Source organism: Elgaria multicarinata, chromosome 8, assembly GCF_023053635.1.
Source record: "Elgaria multicarinata webbii isolate HBS135686 ecotype San Diego chromosome 8, rElgMul1.1.pri, whole genome shotgun sequence".
In the NCBI taxonomy this organism is placed as follows: domain Eukaryota; kingdom Metazoa; phylum Chordata; class Lepidosauria; order Squamata; family Anguidae; genus Elgaria; species Elgaria multicarinata.
The window spans coordinates 53,245,553-53,267,204 of NC_086178.1; the positions used below are offsets into that span (position 1 = coordinate 53,245,553).

The 21,652-nt window shown below is 41.4% G+C and overlaps 1 protein-coding gene across 1 annotated transcript in view; it reads left to right on the forward strand.

Moving 5' to 3' along the window:
• Nucleotides 1–628: 628 nt before the first annotated feature.
• The window catches only part of MYO7B (myosin VIIB), a 75,985-nt gene continuing 54,961 nt past the window's right edge, over nt 629–21,652 (forward strand). Inside the window, exons 1-15 of the mRNA XM_063132425.1 lie at nt 629–646; nt 3,679–3,792; nt 4,370–4,522; nt 5,969–6,153; nt 6,530–6,651; nt 9,678–9,820; nt 10,189–10,302; nt 10,537–10,690; nt 11,445–11,521; nt 11,950–12,069; nt 12,774–12,916; nt 15,658–15,868; nt 17,525–17,660; nt 17,958–18,121; nt 19,468–19,524. Coding sequence (XP_062988495.1) covers nt 629–646; nt 3,679–3,792; nt 4,370–4,522; nt 5,969–6,153; nt 6,530–6,651; nt 9,678–9,820; nt 10,189–10,302; nt 10,537–10,690; nt 11,445–11,521; nt 11,950–12,069; nt 12,774–12,916; nt 15,658–15,868; nt 17,525–17,660; nt 17,958–18,121; nt 19,468–19,524 — 1,911 coding nt within the window. The remainder of the gene's footprint in view (nt 647–3,678; nt 3,793–4,369; nt 4,523–5,968; nt 6,154–6,529; nt 6,652–9,677; nt 9,821–10,188; nt 10,303–10,536; nt 10,691–11,444; nt 11,522–11,949; nt 12,070–12,773; nt 12,917–15,657; nt 15,869–17,524; nt 17,661–17,957; nt 18,122–19,467; nt 19,525–21,652) is intronic.

A 21,652-nucleotide genomic window follows, 5' to 3' on the forward strand; every position in this document is an offset into this window, starting at 1 on the left:
TTACTGTGTGTCATTTAGCACTTTTAATATGCGATGTGCCCTATAGAGCTTGCCATATTTTCCTTGTACATCATCATTATTTTTCCACTTCGCAAATGGGAAATTAAGACTGGGAGATCAATTCGCAGTGCAAAATCTACCAGTGATTTTATGTTTCAGCAACAATTTAAAATCTAGTTTTCCACTTCCAGTTTTCTGCCCTATGGACCCCTATGGACTCAGTGGCAACAGGGTGCCTGTTTTGATCTTTCTATCAGCTCTTACAGGTGGGCGTACAGACACCAGCTTTTAGAATAAAGCTATTTTCAGTGCAGCTAAAACATATTTAGACCTTTAAAGTCAGCAAGTACATGTACATACAACATAATCTGGCGTCATAGGTATACAAAATTTATTTAGATATATTTTCTGGGCCTGGTCTCAATCGCACCTGCTACCCTTCCATCTCCCATATAAAGAATTACACTTGGCCTATCTCTAAACTTTGTAACCCATGTATTAGGTCCATATTGGATTCCGTTTTTCTCTTCTTTTTGTTGGAAATTTTCACCCCCTTGTGACATCTCTCTCTCTCTCTCTCTCTCTCTCTCTCTCTGAGCACAGGCTGCATGTGTCACCTTGAAGCAGGATGGTGGTTCTCAGAAAAGTAAGTCCAATCCTTGGTCTTGATATGACATGTGTTTGGCTGATGATATAGTTTAAGTCCTAGACACCTGTATGTATTTTTCCGCTGACCTTTTGTTTTATATAACCAGAAGCAGCCTTGGGAAATTGTGGGATGGATCCAGAGTTGGATATACTTAACAGAAATGATGGAAGTGGACTTCCCACAGCAGCCCCCTGAAAAATTCTAAATAGGGAGTCATGTAGAGTCCCTGATGATGGGGGTGGGCTGTGGCATCAGGGGCTGAAGGGGGAGGAAGACATACCTGAAAATCAGGCAGGGCACTTCCAGGGAATGGGAGCCCCATTCTGGAAAGTGCCTCTGCCCAGTTTTTTAAGGATCTCCTTTTTCCACCTCAGCTGAACTACAGTGCAATTTGCTGCTCCTGTTGCTCTGCCACCTGAGGCAGGGTCTTCACCCTGCTTCCTGGGAGGGCCCATGCCATCCCTGATGTGGATGTTTGAAATAGTTTTTAAAACGTTCATTGAGATTGATGTCAAACTCGTCTGACAATTTGCTCCATAGCTTAATGAGTTCATGGAATACTTAACAGCTGCTCTGCTTATATTTTTACAGTTTGTGTAGGTAAACTAATAAAATACTTTATAGAGGGAACAGAAATAACAATGGTTGCTAGTAAACTATTCTATAGTAATGTGTTTTATAGTATGTAAGGGAGTCAGAGGATACTCAATAGCACCAATATTCTAGAATGACAAAGTGATAATGATATTGACCGGGGGTGGTGGTCTACAAGAGCAGTTCATTTTGTCATTGAAATCCCTGACTTGCTTGTGCGAACACATAGCAGACTCTTCAACCCAATATGCTTGCACTGTTTCTACAGTTATATTCTGGTTTTCTTGAGACTGATTTTATCACTTTAAAAATCTTCTTGTAGGTTCTTTCTGGTATATATTGACGTGTGTGCTACCTTTGCAGTATTATAACCTTTCCAGCTGGGAGTTGCCAACAGTGGGTAGAATGAGGGGAGAAAGTGCAGTGTCCTCCATTTTGTGTTGCAGTGATGGCAAACATTTTCCCTTCCCCTATTTTTTTAACCTGTACCTGCTGCTTCACACCTCTGCTGCTGCACACCTGTGCATGCACAACACAATGTAAACCCCACCCCCATGAAAGTGCAGTCCTCCACAGACAGATGTGTCATTGCATCATGCACCATTAAGAAGAATGACCCTCACATTTGACTGAGCTTACTCCAGCCGTTTCTCACACAATTGATGCCATATGGCTCCAAGTATGGCACATAGTATAGTTAGGTTGACCTGCAGCTTTAACTGTTGTGGTGAAGACAGAATTTCACCAGGTGCTGAATGCATACAAATGACACCTACTGAAATTCCCATTTCTCTACAACTATTAAAGCTACAGGAGCCCACGCTACCCACTAGCCAAGCAATTTGAAAATCAACCTGCAAATGCCTTTGGAAACACTATCTCATTATGTAGCATCATTCCCAGAAATTCCCCTGAGAATGATATCATTTTTATTTATTATTTATTTCATTATTACATTTATATCACACCTTTTTTTCTCCTGAAAGGAACCTAAAATGGTTTACATGGTCCTCTTCCTCTCTGTTTTATCCTCACAACCCTGTGAGGTAGGTTAGGCTGAGAGTCAATGCCCTGGTTCACATGACAGGGTGGCTAATAACCCACAGTGGCTTGTTAACCACCCCAGGGCATGCCAGTCATATGCTGGCTCATTTCCCTAATTACCCTCACTAGGCGCAGATTGTCGATGTCCAAACCTGGTGAAGGTAAGTGGCTGGGTGATTAACAAACCACTCAGCAATCCTACAACAGAGGATGGGTTCTGGGTGGTTTATTAACCACCTCAGTCGCTCATCCTTGCCAAGTTTGGATGTCACTAGAAACAACTCCCAGTGACAGTACTTAGGGAAATGAGCTGAGGAGCACAGGGATGGTTAATCATAGAATCATAGAATAGCAGAGTTGGAAGGGGCCTACAAGGCCATCGAGTCCAACCCCCTGCTCAATGCAGGAATCCACCCTAAAGCATCCCTGACAGATGGTTAATAAACCACCAAGGTTTATTAACCACCCTCATGTCATCTGAACACAGTCAGCATCTGGGCCAAAGTCACCTAGCGAGCTTCATGGCCGAGCCAAGACTGGAACCTGCATCTTCTGAGTCCCAGTCCAATACTCTAACCACTATACCACAATGACTCTCGGTTCCCAGGAGCATTTGTGCATAGTTATGCTTGGATGCCAGGCACCATCAAGGCATTGCTTGGAGAAGTGGCTTTAGCTACTTTTAAAGGGTAAAAAAAAAAATCTCAGTCCACTTCGGAGAAAGAAAAGTTCCTTCCTGCCCAATCGTTCACTCATCCTTGAACTTCAGGGAGGGTTTTCACCCATCTCAGCCTAGTGATTAAAAACAAACAAATGAACAATGGTATGAATGCTTCTACGCAGCCCTTGTCAATTCTGATGTGTTGCTATCCTAATTCAAGATTGCCTGCTTTCCCCCTAGCACTGAATAGTTGGGTTTAAGTTCTTATATTTATTTTTATTGATCTTCCATTTTCATAGAATGTATACATTATCGAATTAGTTCTTTTCTCTCTGCTCCCTTTTACCTTCTCCAGGTGTGTACAACAAACACAATGCCTTTCCTTTGAAAGGCTCATAGAACTCAGCAGAACTCTCCCCCTATCTTTGGGGTACTGTGCATAAGCTTTTAAATTATAGAAGTATGCTTTTCTAAGTATTGAAGATGGTTAAAAATTCTTCTGAGATAAATAACTATTATGGTCCAATCTACACCAAGCAGGATATAACACCTTTAAAATGGTATAAAAACTGTATATGTAATGTGTCCTGGGCCTGAACAGTTGTCATAACCATTATAAACCGTTATAAGCAGTAGTGTAGATCCTGCCAAAGGTTCCTATAACTTAATAACTCTCAGGTAGGAGGAATCAGTTCTGCAACAAGAAGTACTCATAATAGTTTTTTTTTAGGGTGAACATATATGGTTGGAATCCCCTTCAGGCAGTGAGTTTAATGTGCCCATTGGGGCCATTGTCAAGATTTCAGACTCAGGACGTCACTTGGTGGAGGATGATGAAGGCAAGGTAGGTTACACAACAGTTTATTCAGCACATGCAAATGTTTGATATACTGCTATAGATCTAGAACTAGATCTGAACACAGACACAGATCCAGATATCCTTCGGCTGGAAAGATCCCTGCAATTTATGGCCAGAAGAGTAATGGGATAAACCACAAGCCCATATCTGAATAATGTATAATTTTAGTAGCATTTGAATGCACAATTGAAAGTATTGCAATCTATGGCTTGTTCCCTGGTGACCCTTCCCCATCACCTTGCTGCTGCTGCAATTTGTGGTAGTGGTGGTGGTGGTGGGGAACCACCTAAATTTGACCTCATTAGGTCTCCACATCCTCTATGGAACTTGAGAACTAGCTAAATTTGATTTAATTACTGCTCTGTTGTGGTTTGCACTGAATTTTGGTGGTAAACCATGGGGTGCAGAGGGTGAGTGCAACCCATGGGTTGTTCCAGCAGGATGAAAATGGCTCCTGCAGTTTTCCACCCCTGGGCTAATATGTCTCAAGGTTTACTTCTCAGGAGTTAGCTGACTTAGTATATAAATCAAAGCTGATTAGTTAAAAGCATTTGTGTTTAAGGAACACTGGATCACAGCTCGGAACATCGGTACTGTACGACCAATGCATCCTACCTCCATTCAAGGAGTTGAAGATATGATACGCCTCGGAGACTTGAATGAAGCTGGCATGGTGCACAACCTCCTTATCCGTTACAAGCAGAACAAAATCTATGTGAGTGAGAAAGTTACATTTGATTCTCAAATAGTAATGTGAAATGCAAACTTGAATTCTGTCGGGTCAGAAATTCTAGATTTAGAGAGCCCCAATCCTTCTCCTCCCCCTGATGAGAGAATAATAATTTAACTTTCTCTTAAATTGTCATGAAGTGATGTCACACTCCACTTCAGTCAAGAGGGAAACTCTCAACATACTTGTAAATAACTTCAATACAACTTCTCTAAAAATCTTTGATATGTTTGGAGTCCTTACAAGCTCTTCATTGGGGAACTACAAAACTGTACAAAAAAAAGTTTGTTTATATGTATGTGTGTGTATATATAATGTAAGTATTTTATTGGAAATTCTGTATTTTATTAATCTTGTTGACCACTTTGGGAATTCTGAATGCAAAGTGGAAAAGGAGCCTAATAAATAAATAAACAATAAAAATACTTATAAATAATGTAAAATCCACTCACTTTTTCATTGTTAAGAAAATATTCCATGTTATATACATACTGTGTACAATACCAGTATTTACTATCTCAGGTTATAATTCTTCAATTATTTCCTCAATATTGAGGAATATATACTATTTTTCAGTGGTATAATTTAAAAAGAGGAATATTTCATCTATTGCACTCAGGCATTATAGTTATTTTGTTCCATTCTTATGAGGGGTGATTCCAGAAAAAAAACCGAGTTTGGCGTAGCAAAGGGGTGGCAAAAACCAGCACTTTCAGCAATTTTTTTTTAAGAGCAGGGGAAATGCGGCATTTAATTGTGAAAGCAAAAGAAAGTGCAATTTCCATCTGTGTATTCCATCTATACCACAGTGCCACCTAGATGTTATGTAGTGGAAAGGAAGTGCTCCTTGTGTAGTGCCCAGATCTCAATTCTGCGACGTAACCGAAAGTAGATGCAGCTGATTAACAGAAAAGAGCAAAGTCAGGCAAAATAGCAGAGGCTGAGTTCCGAAAAGGCAAACAAGCAAAGCAGGTAGCACCCTGGAGAGCTCCAAATGACACCAAGGCTGGAAGGCAGAAGGCTTCCCTTTCCATGTTTCCTCGTAGGATTCCGTGTAGAGTCCCATGCTATTGAATTAAATGAGGATTTTATGGTTTTCTTAAATAGGCCTTAATTATTTTTTCTTCTGTCTGGGGATAACATAGTTCTCTGGTTAAATGTTCCCCTGGAATCCTTGTTGACTGTTAGCAATTAGTTAGGAGAACAATATTTTTATTTGCTGTGAATTATGTTTTGAGCATTGACCCACTTCTCAGTAATTCAAGTCAGGCTTCAAAAGTAGAGGGCATCAAATAGATTCAGTTGTTCATTCTACTTTCTACTTTTATTTTTCCTAATATTCTCCTCCAAGAGCAGAGCATGAGGTGATTAGGATTTTGTTGCGCTATAATTTAGGATTCATGATATAAATATCTTACCTTTTTTTTTTAGACCTACACAGGCTCTATCTTAGTAGCCATGAATCCGTATCAAGTGCTGCCACTATATACCATGGAACAAATCAGACTCTACTGTAACAGGAGAATTGGAGAACTGCCACCTCATGTCTTTGCCATTGCTGACAACTGTTATTTCAACATGATGAGAAATAAAAGAGACCAATGTTGTGTTATCAGGTAAGGGGCAAGGAGTGGTATAAAATGTTTAATGTTGTACCAAGAAGACTAAATCTTCAAAAGGCTTAAGGGAAAACAGAGGAAGATTTAAGTAAAAATGTGAACAATATGATTCCTTGTTATGGCACTTTGCTCCGATGGTGTAATACCATGCATCTTATTGAAAGTTTAAACAACTACTCTAAAAAAGCAAATAATCAAAATCAGTCAAGGATTTACAAGTGATGAGAAACACATGTATAGACTGAGGTATCAAAACATAGATAACAGCTGTTCACAATTTGTGGGGGTGGGGGCAGGGCGTGGAATCACTTTTTATTCTGTTTGGTCAACAGAGCTAATAAACGATTTAATCAAATTTAAAAATTTATTTCAGTGGAGAATCTGGAGCTGGGAAGACAGAAAGCACAAAACTGATACTGCAGTTTTTAGCTGCAATTAGTGGCCAACATTCCTGGATTGAGCAACAGGTTCTAGAGGCCAATCCCATCTTAGAAGGTAGCCTTCTCTGTTTTGTTAGCAATTTATTTACACATGTATGCCCTGAACTGGGTGATACTTCCAGTCTTCTCCCAAATGTGGTAAGATCATGCTTTTCTGCCCTGCCCATCAGGTGCACCTGACCCTTTTTGAATAAGATGTATGCATATAAAATCCAATGCATGTAGGCCTGGAATACACAATTGATTCCTTCCGACAGTGTAGAAACTGACTGCTCAGCCTGAGCTTACATATCTTTCTGTTTTGTTGTCTGCCTTATTCAAACAATACATGTATGTGTGGATGTTCAGTAGGGCAGGAAGATTAGGGAGAAAGTATTTATATACTTATAAGAAACATAGTTATAATGCACATAAGGAATTGAAATAAACTTATAAGAAACTGGAAATGGTATGTACATATGTGGGTTTAGCTGATTCCACTTAAATATTAAAAAGTGGGCAAAAGGCTTTAAGATGGTAGCCAGTTCAAGCTTTTGGGACAAAGGAGGCTATAAGTCTAAATCAGAGCTTTCCAAACTTTTCATGTTGGTGACACACTCTTTAGACATACATCATTTCACGACACAGTAACTTAGTTTTACTAGCAAACCGAAGGTTAAACTAACTCCTTATAAGAGATACTGACACATACATAAATAGTAATAACAAAATGTATGGGGACACAACATATCTCATGAAAACCTTTCATTTATATTTTTAAAATATATGATTTGTAATACAATAACATACATTTCCAAGATTGTTGTCATTTATGAGTAACAATATGTAAATATGTGCAAGAATTTAAAAAAATTGAATAACAGCAATAACTACTTACCATTTTAATGAGATGTATGAGGTTGATGGCATGAACACAGCTTTTGAATATTTGGTGGAATATTACATAAAGACACTCGCATTTTGTCATTCAAGCATTTTTAAGCTTCCACGTTTCAGTTTGTCATTGCTGAAAAGGATACTTCACAAATGTATGTAGTAGAAAACTGCAGAAGAATTTTTAACACTTTTTTACCTATGTTTGGATGCATTTTTGAAACGCGAATCCAAAAGCTATCTTCATACATCATTAACAGACTTCAATCATTTTTTATTTCAGCCAATTCTTCTTCAATAAGTGAAAAGTTCCTCGTTCCAGTTGAAAGAAATGGATTTCTGATCCAATCTTAGTGCCTTGCTAGATGAGGCCTTAGCGCGCTGTGAGGCCCGGTTTCCCTGCTGTGCGTCCAGATGACGCACAGGGGAATCCGTGGTCAGGCCGCGCTGAAGCCTCCCCTAACGCGCCATAAGCGAAGTCACTTATGGTGCGCCTTTTCCGCAGCCCCGGCCTGAGGCTGGGGCTGCGGAACGTCTAGCAAGGTCCGTGGCTTTTTGTGGCTACGCGCTTACTTTCGAGTAGCCAGGAAAAGCCACGGACTGGGCACAGCGCTCATACGAGCGCTGTGCCCATCAGGCTGGAGGGGAAGGCCGGACCTGGCAGGAGAGGGGGGGGGTAGAAGGCTGGGCACCGGGATGGCATCGGGGAGAGGGAGAGTGGGCACGGGCATGGCATCGGGGAGAGCGGCACGGGCATGGCATCTGGGACAGGGAGAGTGGCACGGGCATGGCATCGGGGAGAGCGGCACGGGCATGGTCTCGGGGAGAGGGAGGGCGGGCACGGGCATGGCTTTGGGGAGAGCGGCACGGGCATGGTATCGGGGAGAGGGCGGGCACGGGCATGGTATCGGGGAGAGGGAGGGCAGGCAGCACGGGCATCGGGGAGAGGGCGGGCGGGGAAAGAGTGGCCAGGGAGGCATTGGGGATGGCAGTGGGGGATCAGGAGCGGAGGGGGCTTAATTTTTAAAAAACGGCACTTACCTTGTCCGGCGGCTTCAGGGCGCACGTGGCCCCTTTAACAAAAAAAAATGGCCGACGCTGCTGGGCTTCCATAGTCCCTGCGCGTCATGTGTCTAGGAGGTGGGGCAACGTGCGCTAAAGTTAGCGTGCCGTCACCCTACCTCCCTGCCGGCTTATCTGGCATGGTCTAGCAAGGCCCATAGTCTTGGATTTCAACATTTGGGAAGTAATGATGAACTTTCTCTCCGAGCAATGTTAAATGGTCAACAATTAGCGAGCTGATATCACATTTTAGCTCGCACTCAGCAGTTTTGGAAAACATTTCAAAATTTCCTTCTTTCACACTTCTTATGTACTAATACAGACCGTTCAACAGTTGATTCTTGCGTAGTTTCCTCTATAGCCGCTACATTTTGTTCATCGCAAACGTCATCTTCACCAGCTTTTCTTTTCTTAATTAGAAACTTATTTATTTTAGGGGTAATTCAACTGCAATTTAATGAATAAATCTGTGTGAATGTATTATAAAGTTTTAACAGTAACTAAACATTAAAATAACAGCACCAGCACTCCATTCCCGCAGTGATAAAGTGAGAGAACAATCCCGCGTTGCACACACCTACAGATAGAGAAGAGTAGGCAGCTTTTCGTTGAGTGGCCGCGCGTAACTTTTCACAATGAACTAATTTTGTCAAGCTGCAATCGAGCGGCGGTCGAGACGGTGTTCTATCAAAAAACTAGGCCCATGGAATTTCTCAAACGCGTCACTTCAGGTGCAGCTGCATCACTGGAAGTGACGCGGAATCAGCTGTTTCGACTCAATTATGCATACTGCGCATGCGCAGTACCTGTATGATCCCTCGACCGTGGTGTGCGTACACGGATACGACAGAAGGGGAATATACTAGTGCATCATACTAATCGGCACCTTTGCTGCGTAAAAATGCATGCAAGTTGGTATTGCTTATTTCACATAGACTCAGAGGTTTCTCGTTACATTTGCGCGACACACCTACACACTGCAGCCGACACACTAACGTGTCGCCACACACAGTTTGGAAAGCTCTGGTCTAAATAAATAAAAGCTTTTTTTACTGTGGAGTATCCCAGTGTTCTGAGTGACATCAGATAGCAAAGGGCGACCCTCCCTGTCTGTCTTGCTTCACAATGCCATCTCACCCTCTATAGCTTTTGGAAATGCCAAGACCATTCGAAATGACAACTCAAGTCGCTTTGGGAAATACATTGACATTCACTTCAACAAGGATGGGGTGATAGAAGGAGCCCGGATAGAACAGTTTCTTCTGGAGAAGTCTCGAGTGTGTCGCCAGGTAATTTAATCTTGGCAGCATTCCTCTTTTAGTTACATCTATAGTAGGAATGGGCAACTTTCAGTGGCCACCACACCACCCATAGTGTAGCCAACTTCAGCCACCACACCACCCGCATTGGAAAATACGTTGGCCGGTAGCTGCAGAAATTTGGCAGCAAGCTACTAAGGGCCACATTTTGCTTGAAAACAAGCTAAATTTGACACTTTCAAATTTCTGGAGCAGTTTGCTGCCAAATGATAACAGTAAACTGCGATTTTTTTTTGCTCCTGTGATACCAAATTTCAGCAGTGCGGGGGTGGCTACAGGATTGGTGGAGGCCACACTGAAGGCCCACCTCTGATCTAGGAGTCTTTCTATCATTTTAGGCTCCAGAGGAAAGGAACTATCACATCTTTTACTTCATGTTAATGGGAATGAATCTGGAACAGAAGAAGATGTTGAATCTGGGCAATGCTTCTGAGTACACTTACCTCACTATGGTAAATTGCCCTTTTATCTCTTTCGTCTCCTACTTGTTTGTGCTACTTAGTTTCATAGCCTTTTATCACATGGGAAATGGGTGCAACTAATTTTACCTATTACATGTTGAATAAATTACACATTAAGGAGCTCAGAGCGACATATCTAGGGAATTTTCCATTCCATCCTCAACAGTATTCTAGTCTATCCTCACAGCAACCTTAATCATTCATTATCACTGTGGTATCTTGTAGGGTGAATGCACTTCCTGTGAAGGCCGTAATGATGCCAAGGAATATGCTCATATTCGTTCTGCTATGAAGATCCTAATGTTCTCTGATTCTGAGCACTGGGACATAAGCAAACTGCTGGCAGCCATTTTGCATCTGGGGAATGTGGAATTTGAAGGTAAGCTTGGTGTGTGCACACAGATACATATATAAACACACACACACACACACACACACACACAAAGATCAAATTGGAGAAAAGTATGGGTTGATAAAGATACAACACTATCTGGAGGAGAAAACAAGGTTTTGTAATCTGAAAAAGGTGAACTGGAATGAAGTAGTAGATGTGTTTATTCTAAACAAGGGACTCCTTACCATACATATTATTAACATGAATGCATTGATTTATGATATTTATAATAGGATATGAAAAAATACATGTCAGTTACAAAGACATCTGGTGATTTAAAGCTATGTTTCATACAGTTATTACAATACAGTTACATTGCTCATATGTGAAAAAAACTAGAAAATGATGAATGATGCATAGATGTTTTCCCCCCTAGTGATCTGCAGGTATGAACATTTTGTGGGAGAAGCAGTGAGGGAAAAGGGGTGACAGGTGTCCTTTTTGAAGTTTCCTTTTATCACAAGTGCTACGTTATTATTTAACTGCTACCAGTTCTTAATGTCTATATATTATACTGCATCTACCTGTAAGAAGATTGCCCCATCTTCAGTGACAGTGACCATTTTCAGCCAAAAACAATGCATCATGTTATGGAGCAGGAGCACACAAACAATGTCCTGTGCAGACTGTTATCTTGTTCTCATGCTGTTCTTTGCCTTAACCTAACAGCTTCTTGAATGAGAAAAAGCATGTGGCATTCTTTATATGTTTCTTAAGGTTTGCTCTTTCTTTTAACTAGCTGCTGTGTGTGAAAACTTGGATTGTTCTGCTGTGCTGGATTCTGCACACTTTTCCATTGCAACCAAACTGCTTGAGGTATTGGCATTGCACATTAATATTATTACATTTCTTCCAAGGAGTTCCCCGCCCCACGTTCTCCTCAAAAACAACCCTGTATGATTGGCTGAGAGATTATGATCATGGCTAAGTAAGGATTTGAACTCGAGACTCCCAGGTCTTAGTCCAGCACTAATCTCTACATTACACTGTCTCTTTCCTAGTTCTTTTTCTCTGCAATGTGTTGCAGGCAACCTCAGTTTGGCACAAAGACTTGCTGTCTCCAGTTTTGACTGTGTTGCCCTTGCCACTGAGGGCTGGCATTGTGAGCTCTCATGGATACCAGTCATTGCTTTGCTTTCTGTTAACATGTCACTTTATCCCACCTTCTGAAGTAGATACCTCTCTTTCCTGCCAAATGTACTATATCTACATACACTGATGTGATTCATTATTAACTCCTACAGGTGGATTCCGGAGAACTCCAAAGCAGCCTTACAAACCACTCCATCATTATTCGAGGGGAAAGTGTCTCTATGACACTAAGTGTGGCCCAAGCTGCTGATGTGAGAGATGCCTTTGTAAAGGTGAAGTAGATTAACAGTTCTCCCCACGTGTTGTTTTCAGTTATTATTATTTTTAGGGTTGTGACTGTTTTCAAAGCCTAAAAAAAAGTCTTAAGGACAAAATTCTCCAAACAGTGTTCTGTTTGCAATTCCTATCTTTGTGTTTGATCCACTAAGAAAATGTGAGGGCTTTTCAATATGAATCTTTTAACCCACACCTTTACTGAAGCTTCTGTTCTGGATTCTGGCTCCTTTACATATGTTTTTTGGGGGTGGGTTCCTTCTCTGCCTTTCCATATGTTCTATTACATAGCCACTAGGTGGCTCAGTGTTATAGCAGAATTGCGCAAATACATGAGGATTCTGTAACGCCACACAGAAAAATACTAGACTTTCCTCATTAAGAAAAAAAATGCATTAATGGTTGCAAAGCATGGGAGAAGCCTTGGAGAATGACATCATCATATGAAGGACCCACAAAGTATTGTGAGTGAGGAATCACATGCGCACAATAAAAGCCTCATGTAGAAAGGCTCTGACTCTCATGTAGCTTCCACTTGCAGAGCTACATAGATCAAGAGGGAAATGTTCCTTTTCATGGGCTTTGCCCATCCATAGGTAATGGGTTCAATCCTTCATGGTATATGTTACATGTTTTTCTTGCTGTCAGTGGATTTATTTACTGTGTAAAGCACAAAGCCTACAAACTTCTTTTCTACCCACAGGGGATCTATGGCCTCCTCTTCCTTTGGATAGTAAATAAGATCAATGCTGCAATTTACAACCCACCCTCTCAAGAACATAAAAATATGTGCAGGTCCATTGGGCTACTGGACATCTTTGGCTTTGAAAATTTTAACTCAAACAGGTATGGCATTCCAAATTAATTTCTTTGAGAGGCGTTAGAGAAATACACTCCCAGGTCTGAAGCAGATTTTCACCATTAGCGTTGATGGAAATTCTATTTCAGTTAATAATTTGCCTCGTTGAGGATGATAGCGTTGTTGCACATCCACATTCCCCCACACACTCAGTCCTACATGTGTACTTGTGCAATGATGAATGTGGGTCTAAGGGGGCTTTTAATCAGAGATGTGGGCTCACAGAGTGGATATATGCAGTATGCTCTTACGAATGGGGAATAGCTACTTCTAATTTTGGTGAAATTAGCTCAAACATTTATTAAAATCCTCAAACACCTTTGTTTTCAAAACACACAAATACATTCATTACAGAAGAGAGAAACTCCTGGGTTAGTATTCCAACCCTCTAGCACATGGTCGAGAAATGTCTGAGGATTGGTGTGCTGCTTTGGTCTCAAATTTGCCGCTGTAGCAGTGGCCAAAATTACAGTGATGCTTCATTGAAGCAAGACATGAGGGTGCACATGCCTTGTTTACAAGCACAAATTAACTTCTGGGAGAGTTTGGGAAGTACATTTGTGCTTGTAAATTAGATGCACACATCCTGTATGTCTCGTTTCAATGGAAAATCACCACAATTTTGGCCACTGCCAGAATTTCAGCGCCAAGTTCAGCAAGGGCGAAGAGGCAGGAGCCACAAAAATGGCAGGGAAGGGTGCCCATGTGGCCCGTTGGCCATGTGTTGCCCACTCCTGCCCCAGTACATGGACCTTCTATACTACTTCTAATAAGCCTAACTAAGTGATGGAAAAAGATGGAAATTGGGGAAATTAGTGTTTGCCAAATAAGGAGTGGCAAATGGTGCTATGGATATGTCAAAGCCATGGACTGGAAGCCTATGCAACCAAGAGAGTTCAGGAGCTGGCGACTGTGGTAGGCTGCAGGGGAAGAAATTCATAGATTTATAAAGAAAACCAAGCAGGAGCGGTTATAATTATATAAAGGGAAACTCAAAGAACTTCATTTCTTGGCGAGTTCCAATAGTTAAAAAATGCTTTGGGCGCAGATTATCCTTGGATATCTCTGCTTTTTGTTTTTAATTCAAAAACCTCTGAAGTACTAAATTGTTCAGAAAGAGCCAAAAGGATGGCCTCTGAACAGGTGAGGATAGGGAGATCAAATGGAGACTAAGCCATTATTAAGGACTCTGGAGCCACAATTTGTTTAAAATAATTAGAGTCTTTAAAGAGGGGTTTCTCCTTGGTATTCTCAATAAAGAATAAAAATATTTTGCATTCAGCTTGAGAGTTTTAGTAGCCACTTGCCAATGTTCTAGGCTCTGTATGCCCACCTCCCCTTGGACACAGAGCTGACAACTCACACAAAGGTCTCATTCCCATGCAAAGCACCAGAATGGGTGGCTGGAGCTGGCAGGTTGTGCTGTGTCAATGGAGCCCTTTACCAGGGGGCAAAGTGTTTTCCCTGGGTATGCAAGGCAAATGGCTCTCTGGTCAAACATGCTGCCAAGGTGGTTCAGTAGGAAAAGTGGAGGATCCTGCCTTGGAAATGTGGGATAGGTGCCAAAGTAGAGTAGAGAATTACACTGGGAAGGAGCCACAGGGAACTATAATAAAGCACATCATACGTCAAGTTATTCTCAGAGCTGAGACATACCAGTCTGAAGGATGCCTAAGCAGGAAGAATGAAAACTGCCCGAACTCTGGGACAGTTATAGGGTTCAAAACAAAGAGTACAAAGGAAATCTGAATCTCAACCCAAGATGGATCAGAACAAAAGGAACAATGCTTTGGCTCTGAGGACTCAAAATAAAATTGAGGGACTCTTTTGGCCATTTGATTGATTCAAAGCTAGCTGGCTATATAGAGCTGCATGGCACAATGTTCAGAACAAAAGGTATCATTTAAGGTCATCCAGGTGGTATCTGAGCCTGTCGATCTATCTCTCAGGATTGAACCAAATTTCCCTGAAAGCCTCTGGATTGGCCATTTAAAAGGTACCTTCATGGGTTAGTCATCTGGGTGGTGGCATGGCAATCAGGCAAGTATTTGCATGTTTCCTTAGTGACAGGGAGCCTTTTAATCAATGGAGGAAGCACATGACTCCTGTGCCTCAGCGGCTGTCAAGAGCCTTACTGATGACGTTCCTGGCAGCTTTCCATGAATTCTTGAGCCAAGGTCTCAGGGTAATGACAATTAAATTCATAGTGCACGAAGCACGTGACAGACAGCCAACATATCTGAAATGCTTCTGTAACAATAGATTGATGTATACTGATGCAACATCACACTGAAATACATATTAGAGCTGGATTTGCACCTATTAATTCCAGGAAGTCATTCATGTTTCTTTAAAAAATGTAACAAAATAAAATCATCCACAACTATCCAGACCATATTAGCTTTTTGCATTACCTGAGGCATGATTGCATTAGCTGAGGCATCAGGAATTGTTCTTTGTTAAAGGGATTGGCCAGTGGTTAAAGTCAGAAATTATGCTATTGTGAAATACACAATATAAAATATCACCTAATGCTACGTAAATGCACACACACATGCACGCGCACACACATGGTCCTGTGTAAAGCTGATATATCTGTGCTGGTGGCTCTCTTGTTTGTAACATTTGCATTTTAATAGTTTTTGTATTTTTCTCTTATGTAAACAACCTGAGAATTTTTATTGAAGGGCAGTATAAACTTTTAGAATAAATAATTGTGTCCCTGCAGTTTTGAGCAGCTGTGCATCAACTTTGCCAATGAGCACCTCCAGCAGTTCTTTGTGGTCAACATCTTCAAATTGGAGCAGGAGGAATATTTGTCTGAGCACATAACCTGGAATCACATTGATTTCACTGATAACTGGGCAGCTTTGGAAGTGATTGCACTCAAACCCATGAATATTGTGTCGCTCATTGATGAGGAAAGCAGATTTCCTAAGGTGAGTGTCATTTTGTTCTGGGCTCCTACAAGGCAGAACTGCACATCTGGAGCTCACATCTGGATTCTGTGGAAAAACTCTGACAACAGACATAATGCTAATAGCCCTCCTGCCCTTTACATTTTAATCAGGTACTAGGAAACAACCAATTACAGATTTCTAAGGCTAAAATCTATGTGCACTTACTTGGGAGTAAGTCTCACTAAACGCAAAGGGACCTACTTTTGAGTAGACACGTATAATATTACATTGTTAGCGGTTATATTTTTAAAGTACATGTTTGCAATTAGCTTTTGTGGGGTGGCCCTGTGTACAGTATTTTTCCCATTATGTGAGTCCTTCATAACATTATCTTCAGTTTCCATAGATTTTTTTTTCTTCTCAAAGGTACATCTTTTTCAGTTTCACAGATATTGTCAAGAGCAGAATAGTTGGGTTGGCTAGGTTTTTTTAAACAACCACAACAATATACTTTTCTGTAGTATATTGATTTGCGACTAAGTCTTGATTATAATTTTTTTGCTATGCAAGTTGTGATTAGCAAGTTGTGCTCAGGTAAGGTGCAAGTACCTGTGTCATGACTAGACTTGTTCGCCTTAGGCTGGTGGAAGAAGTTTCAGGTGATCAGTCAGAATCATATTCTGAAGGAGAAGAGCCTATACGGGGAGTGGGGGAGGGGACTCTCATGGTCTCTTCACCAGCTGAAAATGAACCTCCTCCAGACCTTATCTCTAAAAACATTAACAACAAACAGTCTGGGGGAAATCAGTATTCTTCCGACGGAGAGGGCACGTCAAGGCTAGCTCATCCTAGAGTATGCCGCAGACTAAAACAGGCGGAGCTAAAGGAAGGTGACGGAAGGTTGGCCTGGCTAACATGATTGAAGAGATCCCGGCCCTCCTCTGTGTGACAACCTTTCAAGTATTTGAAGAGTGCTATCATGTCTCCCTCAGCCTTCTCTTCTCCTGGGGCCCTTCCACACGCCGTAGTGAAGACGCGTGCATGCGCCCCAACTACGTCCCCAAAACGATAGTGTGTACTACAGCCTGAAGAGACGGAGGCGGCTGGGTAATCCGGGCGCGTCCTTGCCGCTGCCGCCTCCCCGCCGGCCTCCTGCTGCCGGGATAAGAGCGACCCAGGTCGGAGAGCTTGGCTTCCGCTTCCGCCAAGCTCTCCAACCCGGGTCGCTCTTATCCCGGCAGCAGGAGGCCAGCTGGGAGGCGGCGGCGGCAGCGGCAAGGACGCGCCCGGATTACCCAGCCGCCTCCGCCTCCGTCTCCTCAGGCTGTAGTACACGCGCCTTCACTACGGCGTGTGGAAGGGCCCCTGGCTAAACATGCCCAGTTCTTTCAGTCTCACCTCATAGGGCTTTGTTTCCAGTACATCCTCTGCATATGCCTTCCCAGAAGTCCCACTGAGTTCAATGAGGCTTACTCCCAGATAAATGGATGTAAGATGCAATTTTAAATCACTGTTGCTCTATATTAATAAGGGTGAGGATTCTCTGCAGTTTGGATACACCACTCTTTGTCACAAATCGGATTTGGAATCTGTTTTTCTTTTGGCACAAGTTTTCTTTGTTCATTTTAAGCATATTAACATACAGAGAGTGAATGTGATTTGTTTCATCTCATGTTCTATTATGTTTGTTTCCAGGGAACAGACACAACCATGTTAAACAAAATCAACTCTCATCATGTCAGAAGCAAAGTCTACCTTCCGCCAAGGAGTGTTCATGATACAGTCTTTGGTATCAACCATTTTGCCGGTGTTGTTTATTACCAGTCGACAGGTGCGTTAGTAATAACAGTTCTGTGTCCCTGCATATGATCATCCATCAGTTCAAAGAGATGATCATCCATCAGTTAAGTTTTCTCTTTCATAAATCCTACAAATCAATGCCATCAGGGTGATGATTGATTGATAAGCGGTTGTCTAATTACTTAGCTAAAGCTATGTGGTGGAGAGATTCAGTTTAACAGCATAGGAAAGGCTCCTGTTAAGGAAAAAACATGTCGCAGTGAATTTTGAGTATAAGACTATTGGCATTAAGTGGAAATGATGAACTTATCTAGTTTCTTACTCATAGGTTTTCTTGAGAAGAATCGTGACACACTTAACTCGGACATAATGCAGTTGGTTCATTCATCCAAAAACAAGTTTCTCAGACTGATCTTCCAAGTGGACACAGCCACGAATGCGGTGCCTTTTGGCCGTGGGAGTATCAAACATCTTAGAGTGAATCCCCTCAAGGTTAGCCTCTTGGCATTGATTTGAAACGTAAATCCCTCCTCTGTCTCAGAGATTCTAGCTGCACTTTGCCTTCTGTGTCAAATATAAGCCTGCTGGTAGTGCTACTATGCTATGTACTATTCCTTAGAAATTTAAATCAGTTAGGTGCTTTGCCTATAGTTTGATCAAATGAGAATTAATCCCTGAAAGCGATTTACATGACATCCCAAAAGGATAGAGTGACAGATAAAAGCGAATATCTCTGGGATGGGGAAATACATTCTCAATTTAAATATGTGAATTGCTCAAACTTGGTAGAATATGCTACTTAGAGCATTTCTGCATGAGGCTTTTACTGCACACTCGTGATTGGTCACTCATGGAAGTTTGCACAATGTCATCAAACTCCAAAGCATCTCCCACACTTTCTAACCTTTATCCTGCTTTTTAAAAGGTTAGGGGTACTGCAGTAATAAATGTAAATCCACTTTCATGGCCATGTGAAATGGCGCAGTTTTGCTATAACCACAGCGCCATTTAGTGGCTGTAAAATGAAATATATAGCAAAGCAGCACATGTCAGTACCTATAAGGAGCTGATCTTAATCCCACAAAGAATCCAGAAGCAGAAGACTTGGTAAATTGCGGGATAAAAAGACTGGTGAGGTGAAGCCCTTAGTTACACTGGAGTTTCCAGATTCAGTGTAGGAGAGGAGCAGGCAAAACCTCTCCTATCATTACAGTCATTCCCAGACTGTGTGGTGGGAGTATGTGCTCCAGTTCTTGAATGTCATCACTGAGTGGCAGATACAGGAGGGGATTTGTGTGGTTCTTGACTGCTACTGCATAGGAGTGATGAAGGAGGAAGATAAATAAGGCAGGTGCTATAATGCTGTAATCAAAGCAACATTAGCAAATTGAGATGGTGTGTATATAAGCATTTACCCCAATGAAGCACATTGGGTGACCCTGAGCTATTCACTGTTTCTCAGAATAATTGACTTCATAGAGTTAGTGTGAGGATAACATGGGATAATAACATGTCCTCGGCTCTTTCCTTGTGCAATTTCATAAAGTGGCATGTTGCATTTTAAGGGGATTATCACAGTGTTAAGCCAGTGCAAGCATTTTGGATTGGGATTTCACTTGTATCAAATTATATACCTGTGCAGCTATTATATTATGTGAGGGTTTTCTCCCAGTTTTTCCCCTTGATACCATTTTTGCACTAGTTTTGATCCAGTATCCTGTAACCTCTGTCCCAAAATGAATAGCAAATCATTATCATGTTTGAATTTCTCTTATTCATGTGTTAATTTCCCTCTTGGTTCTTTCAACTTCTACCCTTTTGCTGTCTTTTGCTATCAGTCATTGTCCTGCCGTGGTTTTGTGCAGTCCAGAACATCACCTCCTGCTTTTGGACAGGTAAACTGTCTGGAAAAGAAATAATAGAAAAATAAGCAAAAAAGAGCTCCAGCAATGATTTGTATACAGTTTTTAGCAAGTGGCTTTAATTATTTCTATAGCAGCTGTGATTTTGTACAATTCCCATTTCATTTCAGTAGGGCGAATTGTCCCTACTATTGGGAAATTTTCAAGTATTTCCCTTCAGCTATGACTAAAATGGCCAGGTAGCAACCTGGAGAGCATGCATGTCCCATTAACACAAAAATACAGTCCTGGGGGAAGAGAGAAGTTACCCTTTTTTCTTTGGAAAAAAGTAACTATGGGAAAACAAATGAATGTAGCAGCCTTTCCCAACATGGTGCCCTCCAGATGCTTTGGACTACAACTCCCAGAATTCCTAACCATTAGCCATGCTAAATGGAGCTGATAAGAGTTCAAGTACAAAACATCTGAAAGTTTACATATACGATATCCACCAAATGGTAACAATGTTATGTTGATATTCCAAAATGATCATAAAGAATTTCAATAATAATAATAATAATAATAATAATAATAATAATAATGTGAGAATACAATCTTTAAAAGTCCATGTTTTTGTCTCTTTAATTCTCTATAGCTGCAAAAGACAATGCTCTGCTCCTCCTGCTCCGTTCCTTTGCCATGCTTCCCAGGGACGTGCACGTCCTGTCCCTCGGTGGGTCTCCACGATCGGTGCCCCCCCACCTGCTTCCCAGGTTGTGCATGTCCCATCCCTGGGTGGTTTGATGGTGGAATGGGCAGGGGCAAAAGGACATGGGGGAAAGTGTAGTGGAAAAAGCCATGGGTCCGTTATTATTTGTGATGATGGGGCTTTTAAAGGAACATTCACACTCTCTGCCTTGCAGTCATGTCACCCAAATTATGAGAGATGGAAATGTTAATGGAGAATTGGATCTGTATATTACAAGGTCCTTTCTTCTCATTCATCTTATGAGTGGATTTATAATTCTCCAGCCACATGCTATTTTTTCAGGGTTATAAAATACACATATAATAAATACAAGCCCTCCTCTCTTTAACCACCAAAACAAGCCTTCTCAGAGATAGCCTCCAACACCACCCGCACCTACACATATATGCACGATCTTCTCAGGGGCCCCATTAAATTGTGAAGAAAAGCACTTTTGTATGTTTTTGCCTTCTATTGAATGGCTTGTGGTATAGATTCTTGTTGAAACACAGAATGAAAGTTTCCCCCCCTTTAATTTCTTTTCTTTACATTTTCACCTGTAGTAAATTTTGTTGTATCTGCTTTACTCTCTGGGTTGATATATCTTGTCTTCTCCTTTAGGGTTTGTTGTTTAAAGTCATTGTTTTATTCCTGCTACCTCCTGCCCTTTAATGTTATTTATTGTTATTACTTGTGTGACTAGCGGTGGCAGAGAAATCTGCAGTGGATTCACGTGAGTTTAGAGTTCTATGAATCCAACTTGCAGATTCCGCAGTGGACTGGCTTTTTCTGACTTGTGCGGATTCCACAGACTTGCACACCGTTGTTTTACTCCTTGGGGTGGGGGATTGTGCTAATGCTTATTTGAGCAAATGCAAATAGGAACCAAATTCTTGTACATCCCTAGAAGAAAATGTAATTCCATCAACGAGTGGATGACAATGCCTGACAATCCACAAAACTCAGTGAATGGATTTAATAAAATCCCTACATGTGAGACAGAATTTACAAATCTGGGTAGCCACCCTGCTATTCGACCAGTTTGTGGTGTTAGCATCACTACAGGCATGAAATGGTGGTTTGTAATCAAATGAATGCAGTTCTTGATTAAAGCTTTCTGCTCTTTATTTAAAGAACTCAAATAGCTGACACAATTCTCTATTTTACATTTTGTCCTTCTTGTTTGAATTTCTCTTTCTGTTGAAGAATTCCTGGGTCTTTTAAAAGGAATGTGGATTACCTCAATTGCTCTATGTTTTTGGCCATGGGAGGGCAGCAGCACATGGGGAAATGCAGGTCTATAAACACTGAGGGAGAGGGATGGCCAAATCTGTTGATTTCAGTTTCTCATTATTTCAATTTTAAAGATTGGTTATACTGTTTCCACATTAGTTTGAAGGGTTTTTTTTAACATTCACACAAAAATTTGTACAT